The following is a 20,894-nucleotide window of genomic DNA, read 5'->3' on the forward strand; positions in this document are numbered from 1 at the left end:
AAAGATAACCAATCATACATAAAAGAATTCAGAGAAGATTCAAATATTATTCATAGATAGACTTGATCATAAACCCACAATTCATCGGTCTCAACAAACACACCGCAAAAAGAAGATTACATCGAATAGTTCTCCACAAGAGAGGGGGAGAACATTGTATTGAGGTCCAAAAGGAGAGAAGAAGCCATCTAGCTACTAACTATGGACCCGTAGATCTGAGGTAAACTACTCACACTTCATCGGAGAGGCTATGGTGTTGATGTAGAAGCCCTCCGTGATCGATGCCCCCTCCGGCGGAGCTCCGGAACAGGCCTCAAGATGGGATCTCGTGGATACATAAAGTTACGGCGGTGGAATTAGGGTTTTGGCTCCTGTTCTGATCGTTTGGGGGTACATGGATATATATATATATATAGGAGGAAGGAGTATGTCGGTGGAGCAACAGGGGACCCACGAGGGTGGATGGCGCGCCTGGTGGGGGTGGGCGCGCCCCCCTACCTCGTGGCCTCCTGTTTTATTTCTTGACGTAGGGTCCAAGTCTCCCGAGTCTTGTTCGTTGAGAAAATCACGTTCCCGAAGGTTTCATTCCGTTTGGACTCCGTTTGATATTCCTTTTCTTCGAAACCCTAAAGCAGGCAAAAAAACAGCAATTCTGGGCTGGGCCTCCGGTTAATAGGTTAGTCCCAAAAATAATATAAAAGTGGATAATAAAGACCAATAATGTCCAAAATAGTAGATAATATAGCATGGAGCAATCAAAAATTGTAGATACATTGGAGACGTATCAAGCATCCCCAAGCTTAATTCCTGCTCGTCCTCGAGTAGGTAAATGATAAAAATAGAATTTTTGATGCGGAGTGCTACTTGGCATAATTTTAATGTAATTCTTCTTAATTGTGGTATGAATATTCAGATCCGAAAGATTCAAGACAAAAGTTCATATTGACATAAAAGTAATAATACTTCAAGCATACTAACAAAGCAATTATGTCTTCTCAAAATAACATGGCTAAAGAAAGCTATCCCTACAAAATCATACAGTCTGGCTATGCTCTATCTTCACCACACAAAATATTTAAATCATGCACAACCCCGATGACAAGTCAAGCAATTGTTTCATACTTTTGACATTCTCAAAACTTTTTCAATCTTCACGCAATACATGAGCGTGAGCCATGGATATAGCACTATAGGTGGAATAGAGTGGTGGTTGTGGAGAAGACAAAAAGGGAGAAGATAGTCTCACATCAACTAGGCATATCAACGGGCTATGGGGATGCCCATCAATAGATATCAATGTGAGTGAGTAGGGATTGCCATGCAACGGATGCACTAGAGCTATAAGTATATGAAAGCTCAAAAAGAAACTAAGTGGGTGTGCATCCAACTTGCTTGCTCATGAAGACCTAGGGCATTTTGAGGAAGCCCATCATTGGAATATACAAGCCAAGTTCTATAATGAAAGATTCCCACTAGTATATGAAAGTGATAACATGAGAGACTCTCTACTATGAAGATCATGGTGCTACTTTGAAGCACAAGTGTGGTAAAAGGATAGTAACATTGTCCCTTCTCTCTTTTTCTCTCATTTTTTTTCTTTTCCTTTTTTTATTTTTTTATTTGGGCCTTTTCTCTTTTTTTATGGCCTCTTTTTTTCGTCCGGAGTCTCATCCCGACTTGTGGGGGAACCATAGTCTCCATCATCCTTTCCTCACTAGGAAAATGCTCTAATAATGATGATCATCACACTTTTATCTTACAACTCAACAATTACAACTCGATACTTAGAACAAAATATGACTCTATATGAATGCCTCCGGCGGTGTACCGGGATATGCAATGACTCATGAGTGACATGTATGAAAGAATTATGAATGGTGGCTTTGCCACAAATACGATGTCAACTACATGATCATGCTAAGCAATATGACAATGATGGAGTGTGTCATAATAAACGGAACGGTAGAAAGTTGCACGGCAATATATCTCGGAATGGCTATGGAAGTGTCATAATAGGTAGGTATGATGGCTGTTTTGAGGAAGGTATATGGTGGGTGTATGATACCGGCGAAAGGTGCGCGGTATTAGAGAGGCTAGCAAAGGTGGAAGGGTGAGAGTGTGTATAATCCATGGACTCAACATTAGTCATAAAGAACTCATATACTTATTGCAAAAATCTACAAGTTATCAAAGCAAAGTATTACGTGCATGCTCATAGGGGGATAGATTGGTAGGAAAAGACCATCGCTCGTCCCCGACCGCCACTCATAAGGAACGCAATCAAAAAATAAATCATGCTCCGACTTCATCACATAACGGTTCACCATACGTGCATGCTACGGGAATCACAAGCTTCAACACAAGTATTTCTCAAATTCACAACTACTCAACTAGCATGACTTTAATATCACCATCTTCATATCTCAAAACAATTATCAAGTATCAAACTTATCATAGTATTCAACACACTCATCAGAGAATTTCTTTATTCTTGAATACCTAGCATATTAGGATTTAAAGCAAATTACCATGCTATTAAGACTCTCAAAATAATCTAAGTGAAGCATGAGAGATCAATAGTTTATATAAAACAAATCCACCACCGTGATCTAAAAGATATAAGTGAAGTACTAGAGCAAAATTATATAACTCAAAAGATATAAGCGAAGCACATAGAGTATTCTAACAAATTCTAAATCATGTATGGCTCTCCCAAAAGGTGTGTACAGCAAGGATGATTGTGGTAAAATAACAAGCAAAGACTCAAATAATACAAGACGCTCCAAGCAAAACACATATCATGTGGTAAATAAAAATATAGCTCCAAGTAAAGTTACCGATAGAAGTAGACGAAAGAGGGGATGCCTTCCGGGGCATCCTCAAGCTTTGGCTTTTAGGTGTCCTTAGATTATCTTGGGGGTGCCATGGGAATCCCCAAGCTTAGGCTCTTGCCACTCCTTGTTCCATAATCCATCAAATCTTTACCCAAAACTTGAAAACTTCACAACACAAAACTTAAAGTAGAAAATCTCGTGAGCTCCGTTAGCAAAAGAAAACAAAAGACCACTTCAAGGTACTGTAATGAACTCATTATTTATTTATATTGGTGTTATAATTACTTTATTCCAACTTCTCTATGGTTTATAAACTATTTTACTAGCCATAGATTCATCAAAATAAGCAAACAACACATGAAAAACAGAATCTGTCAAAAACAGAACAGTCTGTAGTAATCTGTAGCTAGCGCAAGATATGGAACCCCAAAAATTCTAAAATAAATTTCTAGACGTGAGGAATTTATCTATTAATTATCTGCAAAAATAATTAACTAAATAGCACTCTCCAAATAAAAATTACAGCAGTTCTCGTGAGCGCTAAAGTTTCTGTTTTTTACAGCAAGTTCAACAAGACTTTCCCCAAGTCTTCCCAACGGTTCTACTTGGCACAAACACTAATTAAACACAAAAAACATAACCAAAACAGAGGCTAGAAAAATTATTTATTACTAAACAGGAGCAAAAATCAAGGAATAAAAATAAAATTGGGTTGCCTCCCAACAAGCGCTATCGTTTAACGCCCCTAGCTAGGCATAACAAGCAAGAATAGATCTAGGTATTGCCATCTTTGGTAGGCAATCCATAAGTGGCTCTCATAATAGATTCATAAGGTAATTTAATATTATTTCTAGGAAAGTGTTCCATGTCTTTCCTTAATGGAAATTGGAATCTAATATTTCCTTCCTTCATATCAATAATTGTCCAGTCGTTCTAAGGAAAGGTCTACCAAGAATAATAGGACATGAAGGATTGCAATCTATGTCAAGAACAATAAAATCTACAGGCACATAATTCCTATTTGCAACAATAAGAACATCATTAATTCTTCCCATAGCTTTCTTAATAGTGGAATCCGCAAGGTGCAAGTTTAGAGAGCAATCATCAAAATCACGGAAACCTAACAAATCACACAAAGTCTTTGGAATCGTGGAAACACTAGCACCCAAATCACATAAAGTGTAGCATTCATGATCTTTAATTTTAATTTTAATAGTTGGTTCCCACTCATCATAAATTTTTCTAGGGATAGAAACTTCTAATTCAAGTTTTTCTTCATAAGATTGCATCAAGGCATCAACGATATGTTTAGTAAACGCTTTATTTTGACTACAAGCAAGAGGATAATTTAGCACGGATTGCAACAAGGAAATACAATCAATAAAAGAGCAATTTTCATAGTTAAATTCCTTGAAATCCATAATAGTGGGTTTAGCAACATCTAGGGTTTTAATTTCTTCAATCCCACTTTTATCAAATTTAGCATCAAGATCAACAAATTCTGAATTCTTGGAACGCCTTCTAGGTAAAGGTGGATCATATTCAGTCCCATCATTATCAAGATTCATATTGCAAAACAAAGATTTAATAGGGGACACATCAATAACTTTTAGATCTTCATCTTTATTTTCATAGCAACTAGAAGAACATGCTCTTATAAAGGCATCTTTCTTAGCACGCATCCTAGCGGTTCTTTCTTTGCACTCATCAATGGAAATTCTCATGGCTTTGAGAGACTCATTGATATCATGCTTAGGTGGAATAGATCTAAGTTTCAAAGAATCAACATCAAGAGCAATTCTATCAACGTTCCTAGCCAAATCATCAATCTTAAGCAATTTTTCTTCAATCATAGCATTAAAATTCTTTTGCGAAGTAATAAATTCTTTAATAATAGATTAAAAATCAGAGGGCATCTTATTATAATTTCCATAAGAATTGTTGTAGGAATTACCATAATTATTAGAGGGATTGGCCTAGGATTGAAATTTCCTCTATACGCGTTGTTACCAAAATTGTTCCTACCAACAAAATTCACATCCATAGATTCATTATTATTCTCAATCAAAGTAGATAAGGGCATATCATTAGGATCATAAGAAACACTCTTATTAGCAAATAATTTCATAAGTTCATCCATCTTTCCACTCAAAACATTAATTTCTTCTATCACGTGCACCTTTTTATTAGTAGATCTTTCAGTATGCCATTGAGAATAATTAACCATAATATTATCTAGGATTTTAGTAGCTTCTCCTAAAGTGATTTCCATAAAAGTGCCTCCCGCGGCCGAATCTAAAAGATTTCTAGAAGCAAAATTCAATCCGGCATAAAAGTTTTGAACAATCATCCAAAAATTTAAACCATGAGTAGGGCAATTACATATCATTAATTTCATTCTCTCCCAAGCTTGTGCAACATGTTCATGATCAAGTTGCTTAAAATTCATAATATCATTTCTAAGAGAGATGATCTTAGCGGGAGGAAAATACTTAGAGATAAAAGCATCTTTGCACTTATTCCATGAATCAATACTATTTTTAGGCAAAGACGAAAAACAAGCTTTAGCACGATCTCTAAGCGAAAAAGGAAATAGCTTCAATTTAACAATATCATTATCCACATCTTTCTTCTTTTGCATGTCACACAAATCAACGAAGCTATTAAGATGGGTAGCGGCATCTTCACTAGGAAGGCCAGAAAACGGATCTTTCATGACAAGATTCAGCAAAGCAGTATTAATTTCACAAGATTCAGCATCGGTAATAGGAGCAATTGGAGTGCTAATAAAATCATTGTTGTTGGTATTGCTGAAGTCACACAATTTAGTATTATCTTGAGCCATCGTGACAAGCAAGCAAACTAACACACAAGCAAACAAAAAGCAAGCGGGCAAAAAGAGGCAAATAGAGAGGGAGGATAGAGAGAGAGGGCGAATAAAACGTCAAGGGTGAAGTGGGGGAGAGGAAAACGAGAGGCAAATGGCAAATAATGTAATGCGGGAGATAAGGGTATGTGATAGGTACTTGGTATGTTGACTTTTGCGTAGACCTCCCCGGCAACGGTGCCAGAAATCCTTCTTGCTACCTCTTGAGCACTGCGTTGGTTTTTCCCGAAGAGGAAGGGATGATGCAGTAAAGTAGCGTAAGTATTTCCCTTAGTTTTTGAGAACCAAGGTATCAATCTAGTAGGAGGCTACACGTGAGTCCCTCGCACCTGCACAAAACAAATAAATCCTCGCAACCAACGCAAATAGGGCTTGTCAATCCCTATAGGGCCACTTACGAGAGTGAGATCTGATGGATATGATAAGATAACATTTTTGGTATTTTTATGATAAAGATGCAAAGTAAAATAAAGGCAAAGTAAATAATAAAGGAAATAACTAAGTAGTAGGAGATTGATATGATAAAGATAGACCCGGGGGCCATAGGTTTCACTAGTGGCTTCTCTCAAGAGCATAAGTATTCTACGGTGGGTGAACAAATTACTATTGAGCAATTGACAGAATTGAGCATAGTTATGAGAATATCTAGGTATGATCATGTATATAGGCATCACGTCCGAGACAAGTAGACCGACTCCTGCCTGCATCTACTACTATTACTCCACTCATCGACCGCTATCCAGCATGCATCTAGAGTATTAAGTTAAAAACAGAGTAATGCCTTAAGCAAGATGACATGATGTAGAGGGATAGACTCATGCAGTATGAAGAAAACCCCATCTTGTTATCCTCGATGGCAACAATACAATACGTGCCTTGCTGCCCTTACTGTCACCGGGAAAGGACACCGCAAGATTGAACCCAAAGCTAAGCACTTCTCCCATAGCAAGAAAGATCAATCTAGTAGGCCAAACCAAACTGATAATTCAAAGAGACTTGCAAAGATAACCAATCATACATAAAAGAATTTGGAGAAGATTCAAATATTATTCATAGATAGACTTGATCATAAACCCACAATTCATCGGTCTCAACAAACACACCGCAAAAAGAAGATTACATCAAATAGTTCTCCACAAGAGAGGGGGAGAACATTGTATTGAGATCCAAAAAGAGAGAAGAAGCCATCTAGCTACTAACTATGGACCCGTAGGTCTGAGGTAAACTACTCACACTTCATCGGAGAGGCTATGGTGTTGATGTAGAAGCCCTTCGTGATCGATGCCCCCTCCGGCGGAGCTCCGAAACAGGCCCCAAGATGGGATCTCGTGGATACATAAAGTTACGGCGGTGGAATTAGGGTTTTGGCTCCTGTTCTGATCGTTTGGGGGTACGTGGATATATATAGGAGGAAGGAGTACGTCGGTGGAGCAACAGGGGGCCCACGAGGGTGGATGGCGCGCCTGGTGGGGGTGGGCGCGCCCCCCTACTTCGTGGCCTCATGTTTTATTTCTTGACGTAGGGTCCAAGTCTCCCGAGTCTTGTTCGTTGAGAAAATCACGTTCCCGAAGGTTTCATTCCGTTTGGACTCCGTTTGATATTCCTTTTCTTCGAAACCCTAAAACAGGCAAAAAAACAGCAATTCTGGGATGGGCCTCCGGTTAATAGGTTAGTCCCAAAAATAATATAAAAGTGGATAATAAAGCCCAATAATGTCCAAAACAGTAGATAATATAGCATGGAGCAATCAAAAATTATAGATACATTGGAGACGTATCAGGTGTCTCCTATTGGTTCAATAAACTTTGGTTCTCAACTGAGGAAAATATTATCTACTACTATACTACATCACCCTTCCTCTTCGGGGAAATCCCAAAGCCTATCACAAGTAGCAGAAGAATTTCTGGTGATGTTGCCAAGGAGACTTCACCAAAGAAGTTGAGGTTCCTTCACACACATTTATCATTTACTTGCTCTAATTTTTATTCAGCATTTTATTTGCCCTTTTATTTGCCTTATCTTTGTCACCAAAGAAGTGGAGTCACTTCAAGCTTTCTACTTTGGTCATCTTCAATCCGTTTGTGCTCGTGCTGAAACCCCAACTAGTTTAGTTGAGGGAAAATCATTAGATGAGCATGCTCATTTTGTGTGTGAAGAGAACTCCAGAGACAACATTGTGTTGAAGACCAAAGAGAGAGAGCCATCTAGGAAATCACTATGGACCCGTAGGTCTGTAGTAAACCACTCACACATCATCAGAGGTGCAGCAAGATGTAGAGGCCCTTCGTGATCGATTCCCCCTCTGGCAGAGTACCGAAAAAGGCCTCCAGTTGGGATCGCTTAAGAACAGAGACTTGCGGCGGCGGAAAAATTATTTCGGTTGATGCTCTTGGGGTTTTCCAATATTTGGGAATCTATAGCACTGGAATTAGGTCAAACGGAGCCATGAGGGGCCCACAAGGCATCAGAGCGCACCAACCCCTTCCCCAAGGGCGCGCCCTGTTGCCTTGCCATCTCATCGTAGGTCTTCTAGTCCTCCCCCGAAGCTTCTAGGATCTCTTATGTCTAGAAAAAATCGTCCAAAAGTTTCGTCGTGTTTGGACTCCATTTGCTATAGATTTTCTGTAAAAAAACAAAAACAAGCAGAAAATAACAATTGGCACTAGGCACTGAGTTAATAGGTTAGTCCCCGAAAATGGCATAAAATTACATAAAAATGTCTAATATTGATAATATAATAGCATGAAACAATCAAAAATTGTAGATATGTTGGAGATGTATTAGCATCCCCAAGCTTAATTTTTGCTCGTCCTCAAGTAGGTAAATGATGAAAACAGATTTATTTTTTATGTTGAATGCTACCTATCATGTAATATTTTACGGTATAAATATTTAGAAACGATGAAGTGATTGATATCAACATAATTATATCCATGAATACAAGAACATAAGCATTACTTATTCAGAATATACGATGCTTAACGAATGTTATCCATACTGATTGAATTATGTAAGCATGGCATGACTCCACCTTCACCGCATAAGTATAAATCATGAGCACACCGGTGTCAAGTCAAGCAATTGGATCATACTTTTTCATGCGCTTCAACATTTTCAACTCCACTCAATACATGAGCATGAGCCATGGACATAGCACTACGGGTGGCATAGAATGCGGTGGTAGAGATTAATAAGGGAAGACAAAAGTGGAGAAAGTCTCGCATCAACTCGGCGGATCGATAGGCAATGGAGAGGCCTTTCAATCGATATCAATGCGAGGAGTAAGGATTGCCATGCAACGGATGCACTAGAGCTATAAGTGTATGAAAGTTCAATACTGAAACTAAGTATGTACATCCAACTTGCTTGCTCATGAAGACCTCGGGCATTTGAGGAAGCCCATCATCAGAATATACAAGTCAAATTATATAATGAAAAATTTCCACTAGTATATGAAAGTGACAAATCAGGAGACCTTCTATATTAAGAACATGGTGCTACTATGGTTCAGTGAACTGGAGAACTCATTACTATTTCTCTTTTCTCACGATTTTCTTCAACTAGATGTGCAATTTCTACGAGAAAGTTTGTGTTCCCACTGCTGACAATAACTACAGCAGAATCAAACTGCCCTTTGTCAAGGAATTCCTAGATAAAACATGTAAGTTTGTCGTGTATTCATTTTCTCCCATTCCGTTTGAATTCTCAAACAAATGGGTTGCAATAATTTTTATTCACTTGAAGTAACTCATTGTTGTGTTCTAAATGGATGCAGACTCTGTAGTAATTGAGCTAAGTGGAAGTACGGTAAGAAACTGCAACATGACGAGCTGAAAAAAAACAAGAGGGTCTTCAGTTTGCACAAAAACTTTGACAAGTTAGCAAGGATCACTATTTGCCAGTAACTATGTGAACATGGTAGTTGCTCACTGAATAATTACCACCCAGTAAAAATCATTGGATTGATTTTGAACAACAATTTTTCTTCTGTTGTTGGTTCAGTATATATTCTCGTCTTCTGACATTATTTATTTTGTCCACATTTTTTGTTCATGAGAAGAAGTCCATTTATTGGTCCAAATAACATTTATCCTAGGGAATATATACATACCCCTAGGGTACAATAAAATAAGAAAGAAGAAAATGAACATGTTCATTTTTTCCTTGCAACAAAGGAACCGATCAAAAGAAAAGAAGGAAAAAAGAAGAAACAAGGGGACAAATCAGAAGAATTAATAACCCAACCAGAAGAAACAAGTGTGTGTGCGACAAAGGAATTCAAAATACTACAGCAACTCGCGTAACAAAGGAATTCAAACCCGACTAGATCGGGCCACTTGCGAGGGAAAGATACAACTCACGTGAAGGTATAGACGCACCTGGTTCTAGCCCCGAACCAAGAAATTTTTCAGTTAATCTCATCTATCTACTCATCTACTCCCTCCTTTCCAAATTACTTGTCTTGGATTTGTCTAGATACGAATGTATCTAGACTCATTTTAGTGCTAGATATCTCTGTATCTAGACAAATCTAAGACAAGTAATTCGGAACGGAGGGAATAGATCTCATCAACCTAATAGAATTATGCCTCGTCCTATTATTGTCATTGGCCGCACTCAATATCGTCTATGCCATCCGTGGACGTGAACTAGGGACATGATTGGTAGCCTTCCCGAGAGAGTCTGGCTTAGCTCAGTCTAGCTCAATGAAGGCTAGTTGAGGACATACAGACGGAAAACTAACATCTGCACATTATTTAGTTGCTCGCATCTAGTCTTGCATTAAGGGAGCAATTTTGGCATAGAGTTTGGTTGTCTGCATTGGTTCGGCTCACACAAATACACAGTGTTTGGTTGGATACGCGGGATATGAGTAAGAGCTAGTACTTATGCTTAACACACACGGTTACACTATGCCTTGCGACTGCGATGGACAATGGCCGTGGCACCGCGTCCGACAAGACGAGCACGAAAGATCGAGCGAGCGTTCCTGCCGGCGCCGCGGCGAACTAGTTGCTAGCATCGCCGCCGTAGAGAAAGTTCGTGTGGAAGAGCGCTCAAGCAGAGGACGAGGGAGGAGAAACGCAGTGTGTGTCGGACCATGGCGACTATAGTGGACAGTGGTCGTGGCGCCGCGTCCGACACGACGAGCATGGAATCGTGTGTGAGTGACCCCGTCGGCGGCATGGTGAACTAGTTGCTAGCCTCGTCGCAGCAGAGAAAGTCTGCACAAAGACAGTGGACGGAGGAGGAGAAATGCAGTGCTCGCGCCATGGCAGCTTCAGTGCAGTAGGACGAGAGAGAGGAGGCCGATATGACCGACGCTGAAAACGACTCCAGTGTAGTTGGACGCGGGAAAGGAGGTCAACGGGAACGGTGACGGCGTCGAGACGGAGGAATAGGAGGGCTCTAAAGTAGAGGACAGAGGAGAATAAATACAATGTGCGCGCTATGGCGGCGTCAGTGCAGTACCATCATGGAGAGAAGGCCGAGATGAACAACGACTACAATGACGCCACTGCAGCAAGACGCAAGAGAGGAGATTGAGAAAAACCACGCCGGCCTAGAAGAATGACTAAGTAGTGTCTTAAATCACACGACACATATGCATATGTACAATCATGAGGAAGCTGTAAATCTTCTAGTTTACGATCCTTGAAACAGAAGACTTCTAACAAGAATGTCACGTGGAACTGCGAGATTAGGCTACTGGTTAAAGGAAATTTTGAACGGTCAATTGTGTGTGACGAATTTGACAAAATTCATCTAAAATAACTCCAAACGTGAACACAAAATTGAGCATTTACGGTCGATGAAACTACTAACCGATCGCAAAAATGAAACTATAACATCGATGTGCATCTTTTTCGTGTAGAGTTTATCTCGAATCGAAGCACCGTTGTGTAGATTAGAAGGAAGAAGTAAGAAACAAGATTAGGGAGGAGCTTAAAGGTAGAAGAAGATAACACGTACAGGTTGTGTACATGCCCGCATCCCTCCAACCTCCTCTCATGCAAGGGGCCCATCCATGTGCGCTCGCTGTGGCTCAGCTCAGCCTGGCATTGTAAACTGCCGATCCGAGCGTTCTCAACGAGACAAGCCTAGAAGTGCTTTAAACTTCGTGCGATACAGGCTGAACAGTATATGCGGGCAACCAAATAGGCCGGATTCTTCCCGCACGGACCTGGTTGGGGCTAATGCAGTCAACCAAACACATCCTAGATGTTGCCAACTATTGCTCAAAAAGAAAAGAAAAATGTTGCCAACTCTGACAATAAGGGCATCTCCAAGGCGGACTCGTAAACCTCCCGCAACCGTCTGGACAGTAGAAGTCATCCAACGTCGATGTGTATCCGTCCATGGAGCGGTCCGGACGCAATTTCTCCCGTAAACTGGAGACAAAAGTGGGGAGGTTTGCGGGACTCCGGGCCGCTCCCAAGCCCGCTTCTGACCGCCTTGCCCACCAAAAAAACCTCCTCCTCCCGCGTGCGCTTCCGCCCGGCGTCACCTGCCCACATTCATGCCACTGTAGAGCGCGCCGCTCCGCATTGAAGACGACTCAGGGCGGACACGACCTCTCACTGCCTCCACCAATGAAGCGGTGCGCCGGCCGAGGGCGCCGCCTGCTGCATGCCCGGCTAGACACGCCTCCTCGCTGCATTCATACATCTCCATTAACCCCGCATGGAAGCGAGAAACCTACTCCGGCCACACGTCCGTTCAGGAGCAGGTTGGCATTAAACGCCACCCTGGCCGAGCTCCTCCCGTCCTCCCTCTATTTAAACAATGGCACGCGCCGGGCAAGAATCACACCCCTCCGTCGCTCCCCCCATCTCCTCTTTCACCATTTTCTCCACTATTTCGATGGCATCCAACGGGCAGGAAGAGGAGTTCTCCGGCATAAAAGTCGGCATGGTGGCCCACCGAGCCCGGCGGATACGAGCGAGGCAGCTCGCTGCTCCACCTTCCTCCCTTAGGCTGCCGGAGCAAGTTGCCGCCCCAGTCCATTGTGTGGTTTAGCAACTCGCCGCTCCAAGCTAGCTCGCGGAGGAGTGGCGAGTTGCTCCAGGCCGGCACGGAGGGGAGCACGACGGGACGGGCATGGACAACGTCATGTCATACCGCCCCTCCAGTGCCTACGACCGCGCCATCCACCGTCGACGCGCGCGTAGCCGCGCCATGCAGATAGAGAAAGAAGGCGGATGCTCGGAGGAGATCGACGAGTCGGTGGTCAGCGCATCCGCATCCACGTCCGCTGGCAACTTCGAGGGAAAGTAGAACATGGGAAGCCGCCGCTCGGGTCCCAGGAAGGCCACCGCCGACGCGTCGCCTGCTTGTACAGCCGGTGACGTGCTTGGTTTCTTCCTTATCTTAGACCACCCTGGCATGGGCGTCTACGGAAGCACCCTTCCCCTCCGACTGAAGCACCCTCTTCGCCACACTCCGATGAGCGGGGCACCTGGACATAGGGTAGATACGAGGGAAGAATATGTCTCCGGGACTCCCGGCAGTCCGGTGACGAAGGGATCCATCGCGGTAACCAAACAGTCCGGTGATGCAAGAGGGTTTTTACGGGTTACCGTTGAAGATGCCGTAACACCAATATGATGAGTAGCCAAACCGGATCCAAGCACGATGTAGGCATTCGATCCGCCAAACAGGATAGACCCGCTCGCATCGCCAGCTCTCGGCACAGGTATCCAATGACTCACGTTCAGATGCTCCGAAGCCACCAATAGCGCACCCCTCTTTATAGCGTTTGTGATGCATTTTCTTTTTTGTGAATAAGAGCATCTCCAGTCGGACGCCTCGAACCCGTCTCATACGTTTGGATTGACCGCCCTGTTAGTGACCGGTCACGAAGTTTCGACATAGACGGTCGCCTCAAACGGGCCTAACACCCGAGTTAACCAGCACCCCTTATATCCAGCACAAATATGGGGCGAATATGGGGGCTCCCGGGCGCGTCCGCCACATCGGACCCGGCCCACGCTTTGCCACCCGATCCCACATATACTCGTCCCCATCCGTTCATCAGACCAAACCCTAGCCACTTCACTTCAATCTCCTCCGCCACACAAGCTCCTGTCCTGCGATCTCCGGCCGTCTCCGGCATGGCGAGCAGCGGCTCTGACTCTGACCAGTTCGAATCCGTCGACTGGGGTGTCATCCCGTGCGGGTTGGAGGAGGCAGTGGCCATCCGCATTGCACTCCGCCGCTCCCGGGAGGACAGCGCCCGGCCGACGACGGGATCTGTCCAGTGTGACTCCGTAGTGTCGGCTCAATGGGCACTCGGATCCTCCGGGGCTGGATCATCGTGGTCCTGGCAGCCGAAAAATCTCTGCTTCCCCATCACTGGTGGGGCAGACTATAACTCCCGCCGGGATCGGTCTGCCCGTCGTGGGAAGGAGAGAATAAGGGCAGCCGAGGCCCGTCTCATTGCCGACAGGCGACGACTGATGCGGCGGCACGGGCGGCCACATAGGAGGAAGCCATCTGCGCCCGCATTATGAAGAAGCGGCAACAGGGGAACACGCGCGCTCTTGCCCGAGAGCAGAATCGGGCGGTGCGTGCCATGGCAAGACTTCCACCAAGGAGGAGAAGGAGGACAACGACGGTGAGGACAAATCCGACGACGAGCAGATCCAACTTGATCCCTACTGCGTCTTCGACCGATACTTCCGCGAAAAGGACTGCAAGGATGCCTGGAAGGGCAAGGGCAGTCATTGATGATCTTCTCCACCATAGCCAAACATGCCAAATTTTGATAGTCCGATAGCATGTTGTAGTAGCCAGACGATGTAGCATCATTTACATAGTTGCATGAGTTTGTATGGATTTGAGATATGCTAATTGAGGGATTTGAGATATGCTAATTGAGGTATCCAGTTGAGATTGAAAATTTGCGGCTTGACCGGTTAGTGTCCGCGTCCGCGGGCGTTTGAGGGGTCAGATTTGCAAAGTCCGGTTGTAGATACTCTAATATGTATATTTCTCGCAAAAAAATGTATATTTCTCCAGATAAAAACAGGCAACAGTATTATATGAATGGAGGTCGGTAACACAATATCATAATTGATCTACCTGTAAGGGTCAACAATAGAAATTTCACGTCTATTTCTACAACGCCATTTATCAAGAAAGACCTATAGCGAAAGGAAGTGTCAAGATCGTTTTTCAGCTCCCAAGACTAACTTCCCTACGATCCTCTTCTTTTATCATTCTTCTCTTTGATATTTTGTACACAAAAGCTTCCTGTAATTAATTCAATCAATCCCATTGTGCCTCTAGTATGACACTGGCAAGTGGATCTCTTGAAGGAAACATGTCATACAATCCGGTGTTTGTGAACAGGCAACATCAGAATTAACTGCCTCCCTTCTGCTTGAGGGTAATCTTATCTCCCAAGCTAAGCGCGATTCCTTGTGTCTTGCTCCTTATTCTGATGTGACCACTAAGCTTGCCATCGACTTGCTTCTCAATGCTGATGTTCACCAAAGCATCTTCTCCGAACACACTCTTGGCATAAAGATTAGCAGCAATGTAACCGCATTCCCCGTCAAGCGCAGACCTGGTTTCGGAAATTCCATTACAGACGAAATCAGATAAACAATGGACTGCACAACCTAACCAGCTATCCTCAAGAGCAGAATCACCTTATCAAAAACAGCTGTCAAAATTCTAATGCATCAGAATAACGAAAACTGATGCCCTATTTAGTATATGTCATGCATGACTATGTGAGCACCATAAATGCTTCGGTTTGTGCAATTTTATGCTCAGTTGTCAGTTATATAATATGAAAGCAGCTCATAATTTTTTTCCGGATTAATCCTAGATAGAAATTAGGAATCTTAGCATTGAGTTTATGAAAGAAATGTTGAGTTTAAGAATCTTAACAGGTCATCACTGAACACTGAAATAGGCACTCACAACTGAAGTCTACATCTCAAATGTTTAAACCATATTCCACATGTGTAAATTAAATTAAATTATTCACGCATCTGACTAATGATCGCACACATATTGGTACCATGTATGCCTTGTACATGTAAACATATACTCCACAAACAACTATGCCAGTACATAACAAAGCACTCATAATTCTTATTTGCAAGGCAGCATACGAAGTCCATTGTGTAAAACTTACGGTGGTGTTAGACACTTCATGTTTGTTGACTTGATAACATGATTCAAAAATTTCTTCTCATCTTGAATTACAGTATTCACTGCAACCTGATAAAAGGACACATAAAGATGTGGTAAAAAACTGAAATACGAAATAACAAGAAATTTGTAAACACAATACAAAGGGGCAACATGACAATTTAAATGCACTCCATATGAGCCAGATGAAATGACAGAGCACAACATTTAGAGAAGGTTTTCAAAGCAAATAATAATAACAATAAAGTCAACCAAAGTAAAAGTTAAGAAGTCTGATATAAAGAACTCACACAAGCATGATTGATAAGAAATAACCCACAAAGTAGTTTAAGATAATGACTGCTTCAGCAATAAAGGTCAGAAGCTAAAAAGGCAACAGTATTTCAGCAAATAACTAGAGCTTATTGCTTAAAGTTTCTCATTGCAGCTTGATTTGGGGGATATAAGTCTATGACCTACTACTTGCCATGAATTATGGATAATAATAGTGTGGTAGAGTAAGCTACCTAAAGCAATTGGTCAAGTCAGAGACATTAAATCTAATAGATTTTTACAGATATCTTGGCTACATGAACAAAAAAAAAGATTAAGCAAATTTTGTAATCAGCTGAGGTAACTTGCTACAAAGAATGGGGAACATCGTGCAGATGAAGTTTCCCAAGGACTCCATTGTGCAAAGAAAGAAGCATATTACCTTGTTTTCCCACTCAAATTCTGCCCACATGTTTCGGAAAGTAACATCTGCGCACGTAGCAGGTGAGATGTAATCCATGATGTCAATGTGAATATCATTTAGGACAACCACTGATCGTTCCATCACATTGGATGTCTCATAAACAATGTTCCCAAATATGACTCCAGTTTCTGTTGAAGAAACCTTGATATTGGCACGTACTTGCTTGCTTGACTCAGGAGCCAAAGTATAGTTCTGAGGACGGTCAACAAGTTTGAGGTCTCCCATGGTAGCTAATTCCAAACAAAGGTTCTGAAGTGTCTCCTTTGTGCGGTTAACGACAGTAACATCAAGTACAATATCATAATGATGAACTGTCACAAATGCTTCAGCATATACAGGATCACTGAACCCAGTCAACTGAAGAATGCGATTAAGTCTATTTGCATCATCTGTTTCCTTAGTGAATCCACCAGTTGCAGCCTTCAAATCATCTTGGACCTCGTCCTCCAACTCAAGCTGGCTCATGCCCTAGGAAACAAAATAGAAAATGCCAAGTTTGTTTTAACAAGGGGATGAACAGATATAAAGCAGCACGCTAGCAAGTTCTGGCAATTATGAGCTCACCATCCAGGACAATACACAATGATACAGATAATTTCTACTGAAGCTTTGCTGTATACTACATCCGTCGGGAAATACTTGTCGCTCAAACGGATGTATCTGGATGTATTTTACTGCTAGATACATCCGTTTGAGCGACAAGTATTTCCGGACGGAGGGAGTACAACGCTAAGGTAAACCCTTTTGTTTCGAAGCAATTGGTCCATTTCACGTGTATCAACCTAACATGCGTAAAACCTGTCTTGATCAGTTGGTTTTCTATCCAGTCAAAGAAGATAAAAGTTTCCTATCTATCCTCCTAGAAAAATCTAGACAACCTGACATTTGGCGAGTATATCAAATCCAATAAACACACATAAACCTAAACCATTCATGTTCAAACAAGGGTATTAACAACTGAACAACAGCAGCAATTAAAACACACACTAGTGAACTACCACGTGTAATACTGTGGTATACAAAAAAGAGCATGAGAAAAGCTAATCAAGCTTTCTTTAAAACCCAAATGCATTGAAAGATGCTAAAAGAAATTGGGCGAGGACTTCTAGGACTACTGGGCAAGTAAAAATGTTACCAGACATGGTATACACGTATCATTCTTAAGGATCAAGAGACTAATGCTGACTGTACAGCAATTACAAAATCCATTTTGCCTGGATGCAAGATAAGAGTACTCCATATGCTATGCAATAACTTCTCAACAAATATTAGATTCATGATGCCAAGCACCAAGTAATGCATTTACTATTAGAAGCTTGGAAATAGAATGGTTGTAAAGCCAGCTGCCAATTAAGCACTAGCCAAAGAAAATGTGGCAATTTCCATAGGGCAAAAGCAACAACTGATAAGTAGTTTTTACTTGCCTTTCTGCTCTTGAGGTGGTAGAAGTCAATAAGATCATCTGGCTGGGCATGAGAGATCTGTGCCTTGGCCCTCATCTCCTCTGTCTCCCTGAATTGCTTCTCAGCAAGCATCTTGGCAAAACTCTGTCTACATGATTGCAACCAAATCCTCCTCAGATCATCACCAGTGTTGCAAAGCAACCTCACACAAAGCACAATCCTATCATATGAATCATTATCAATCGGTTGGGGAAGGTAGGAGGATAGTCCCAGCTGCAGAATAGACGTCATGACCAGCAAGGCCCCAGTACAGGCCTTGTTTGCTTCAACCTTCGATCGCTGCACCTCCTCCAGCCTTAGTACCAGTTTGGTAAGGGTACATGCCACAACTGCAGCTAAGAAAAAATCACCTGACAGAATGAGTGATCTGAGATTTAGGGTCGATGCTAATGATCCAGGAGTAACTGGAGTCGAAATGGCCTCGGTAGCAGCACTCTGTGTGGCATAAGTGCCATCTGCAAGAACAACAGGCCGCCTGGAAGACACAGTGACAGAGTTCACCACCGGCTGGGCTGGCTTGGAGGAATCAGTTGTCTCCCCTTCCTCTGAGATAGTGAAGAATGGTAGATCCCCAAGGCACTGCTTGATAGTGGCAATGGCGCTTTCGACCTCTGATAAAGATAGGGAGTACTCACCAAGGATCCAGAGAGCGATTGAGCAGACACGGGATGCCCGGATCTGGTAGAAGATATCACTCAGCCTCTGTATCATGGACACACACAGCTTGGGATTAGTCTCAGTGATCTCACGCACAAATAACACAACATCAACTGCCGCAGCGACATTAGTGTCACCAAGGAAGTCCATGAGAAGGTGCACCACCGATCCAGCCACCTCTGGGTATTCCACAGCACATGCATGAATCGCTTGCACCAGCATCTGACGGTACTCACCACCCTTGTCAAGCTCCCCTGATTGTGTCTTGACCACCTCCTTCTTGAGATAAAGCACCACCTCCTCCACATTACGAGGAGTGAGCAGATCGAGCACCAAATCCAGCACCTTCCTCTTGACATCCAAATTCGGGCTGGCAAGTGCACGCAGCACATCCATTACTACATCCACCATCACATCCCGGTGTGACGTGTGCAGCTCATTCAGACGGTCCAGGAGAATGAGCCTGACATTGCTGTCACTCTGCGATGAGAGGAGCTGGCAGTATGTTTCGGCGGCAGCTCGCACTGCAGTGGGAGCCGAGGAGAGAGACACGATAGCACCCGCGCACTCATACAGAACCGCGGTGCTTGGAGAGGAACGGAGGGATAAAATGATCTTGATATACCTGCCCTTGTCGGCACGGTGGTTTGGAGGGCGGCAGACCTTGCGGATGAGATCTACTGCGGCCATCTGGAGGAGATCGGGCCACTCCATGACACGCTCGGCGTTGGAGAGCAGGTAAGCCACAGCACGTTCCGTCCCACAGAGGCAGAGCATGACGAACGCGTTTCGCCGGGCGGAGGCGTCCTGCTCCGACGCGAGTGCGCGCTCGACGAGCTCGGGTGCGTCCGGAATGAGCTGATCGCCTTGCGGGAGGCGGTAGATAGCCGAGATGGCGGAGAGCGCGTGGCGGCGGATGAAGTGGTGGCGGTGCTCGAGATTCTCGAGAATGGAAGGAACGAGCGGCTCAAGCACCTCCGGCTCGGAGAGGCGGCAGAGGAACCGCAGCGTGACGCCACGGATGTACTCGTTGGGGTGCTGCAGGTTGTTGCGGAGGTTCTGGCAGATGAGGATCATCTCCGGGAGAACGCGGCCGGCGGCGTCGCGCTTGTCAATGATCTCGAGGTAGAGGAGCAGCAGCTTCTGAATGGTGTGATCCTCGGAAGGGAGGACGTAGCGGACGATGGTGATGAAGAGCGTCGGCAGTGTCTCGCCATTGAGGAGGAGCATGACGGCGCGCTTCATGGCCTCGACCTTAGCGGCGACGTCGCTGCCCTCCAGATCCGCCTTGATCTCGTTCGCCATGGCGGCGGACCCCTTGTCGAAGTGGACAAGCAGCGTGGACGGCTTGTCCATGGTGCCGGACGCGCGCCGGAAGCGCCGGCGGGTGGGTTAACGGTGGTTAGATCAGGGCTGGACAGAGTGGATCTGGATCTGGGCGGGTGGAGCGGGAAGAGGGGAGTTGTTCGTATATATATTCCTTTCGGGTTTTTTACTTCGCGTATAAGAATTAAGCAAAGTTTTACCAAAAAAAAGTTTATACTAGCAGCTTGTTTGGTAAACATTTGGGTAGGGGAATATGAGTTTTTTTTTCATCGAATTTAGGACTTTATTCATAATAACAAAAATCGGTTACAGTCTGCCCGTAGGCTAGCACGTAGGAAAACTGGGCTAACAACTAGCCAACTATCCGTCCCATCAAGCGTACAGGCACGCTGAGCACAGTGATGGCCCGGCACATTCAAGTTCCTATCGACATGTCGAACCGAAAAGGAAATAAAGTGTGGTACAATGTCCAATAATGATATCTATAGAGTATCTTTATAATCACCCAATTGCGTTGTGACATTTGATAGCACACAAAGCATTCCTCCGGTATTCGGGAGTTGCATAATCTTATAGTCGAAGGAATATGCATTTGACATGAAGAAAGCAATAGCAAAAAAACTGAACGATCATTATGCTAAGCTAACGGATGGGTCTTGTCCATCACATCATTCTCCTAATGATGTGATCCCGTTATCAAATGACAACACATGTCTATGGTTAGGACACATTAACCATCTTTGATCAACGAGCTAGTCTAGTAGAGGCTCACTAGGGACACGGTATTTGTTTATGTATTCACACATGTATTTAAATTTTCGATC

At 43.5% G+C, this 20,894-nt stretch overlaps 1 protein-coding gene across 1 annotated transcript; it reads right to left on the reverse strand.

Annotated features, from left to right (window-relative positions):
* Window positions 1-14,712: 14,712 nt before the first annotated feature.
* Window positions 14,713-20,209, reverse strand: LOC125544003 (coatomer subunit beta-2-like). The gene is made up of 4 exons (XM_048707527.1): window positions 18,049-20,209; window positions 16,583-17,092; window positions 15,872-15,957; window positions 14,713-15,292 (listed from the first exon to the last, which is right to left on the reverse strand). The coding sequence occupies exons 1-4, from the start codon at window positions 20,098-20,100 to the stop codon at window positions 15,088-15,090; spliced, it is 2,853 nt and encodes a 950-aa protein (XP_048563484.1). The 5' UTR covers window positions 20,101-20,209; the 3' UTR covers window positions 14,713-15,087.
* Between the last annotated feature and the right edge of the window lie 685 nt (window positions 20,210-20,894).

The sequence above is a fragment of the Triticum urartu genome, chromosome 3, assembly GCF_003073215.2.
Source record: "Triticum urartu cultivar G1812 chromosome 3, Tu2.1, whole genome shotgun sequence".
In the NCBI taxonomy this organism is placed as follows: domain Eukaryota; kingdom Viridiplantae; phylum Streptophyta; class Magnoliopsida; order Poales; family Poaceae; genus Triticum; species Triticum urartu.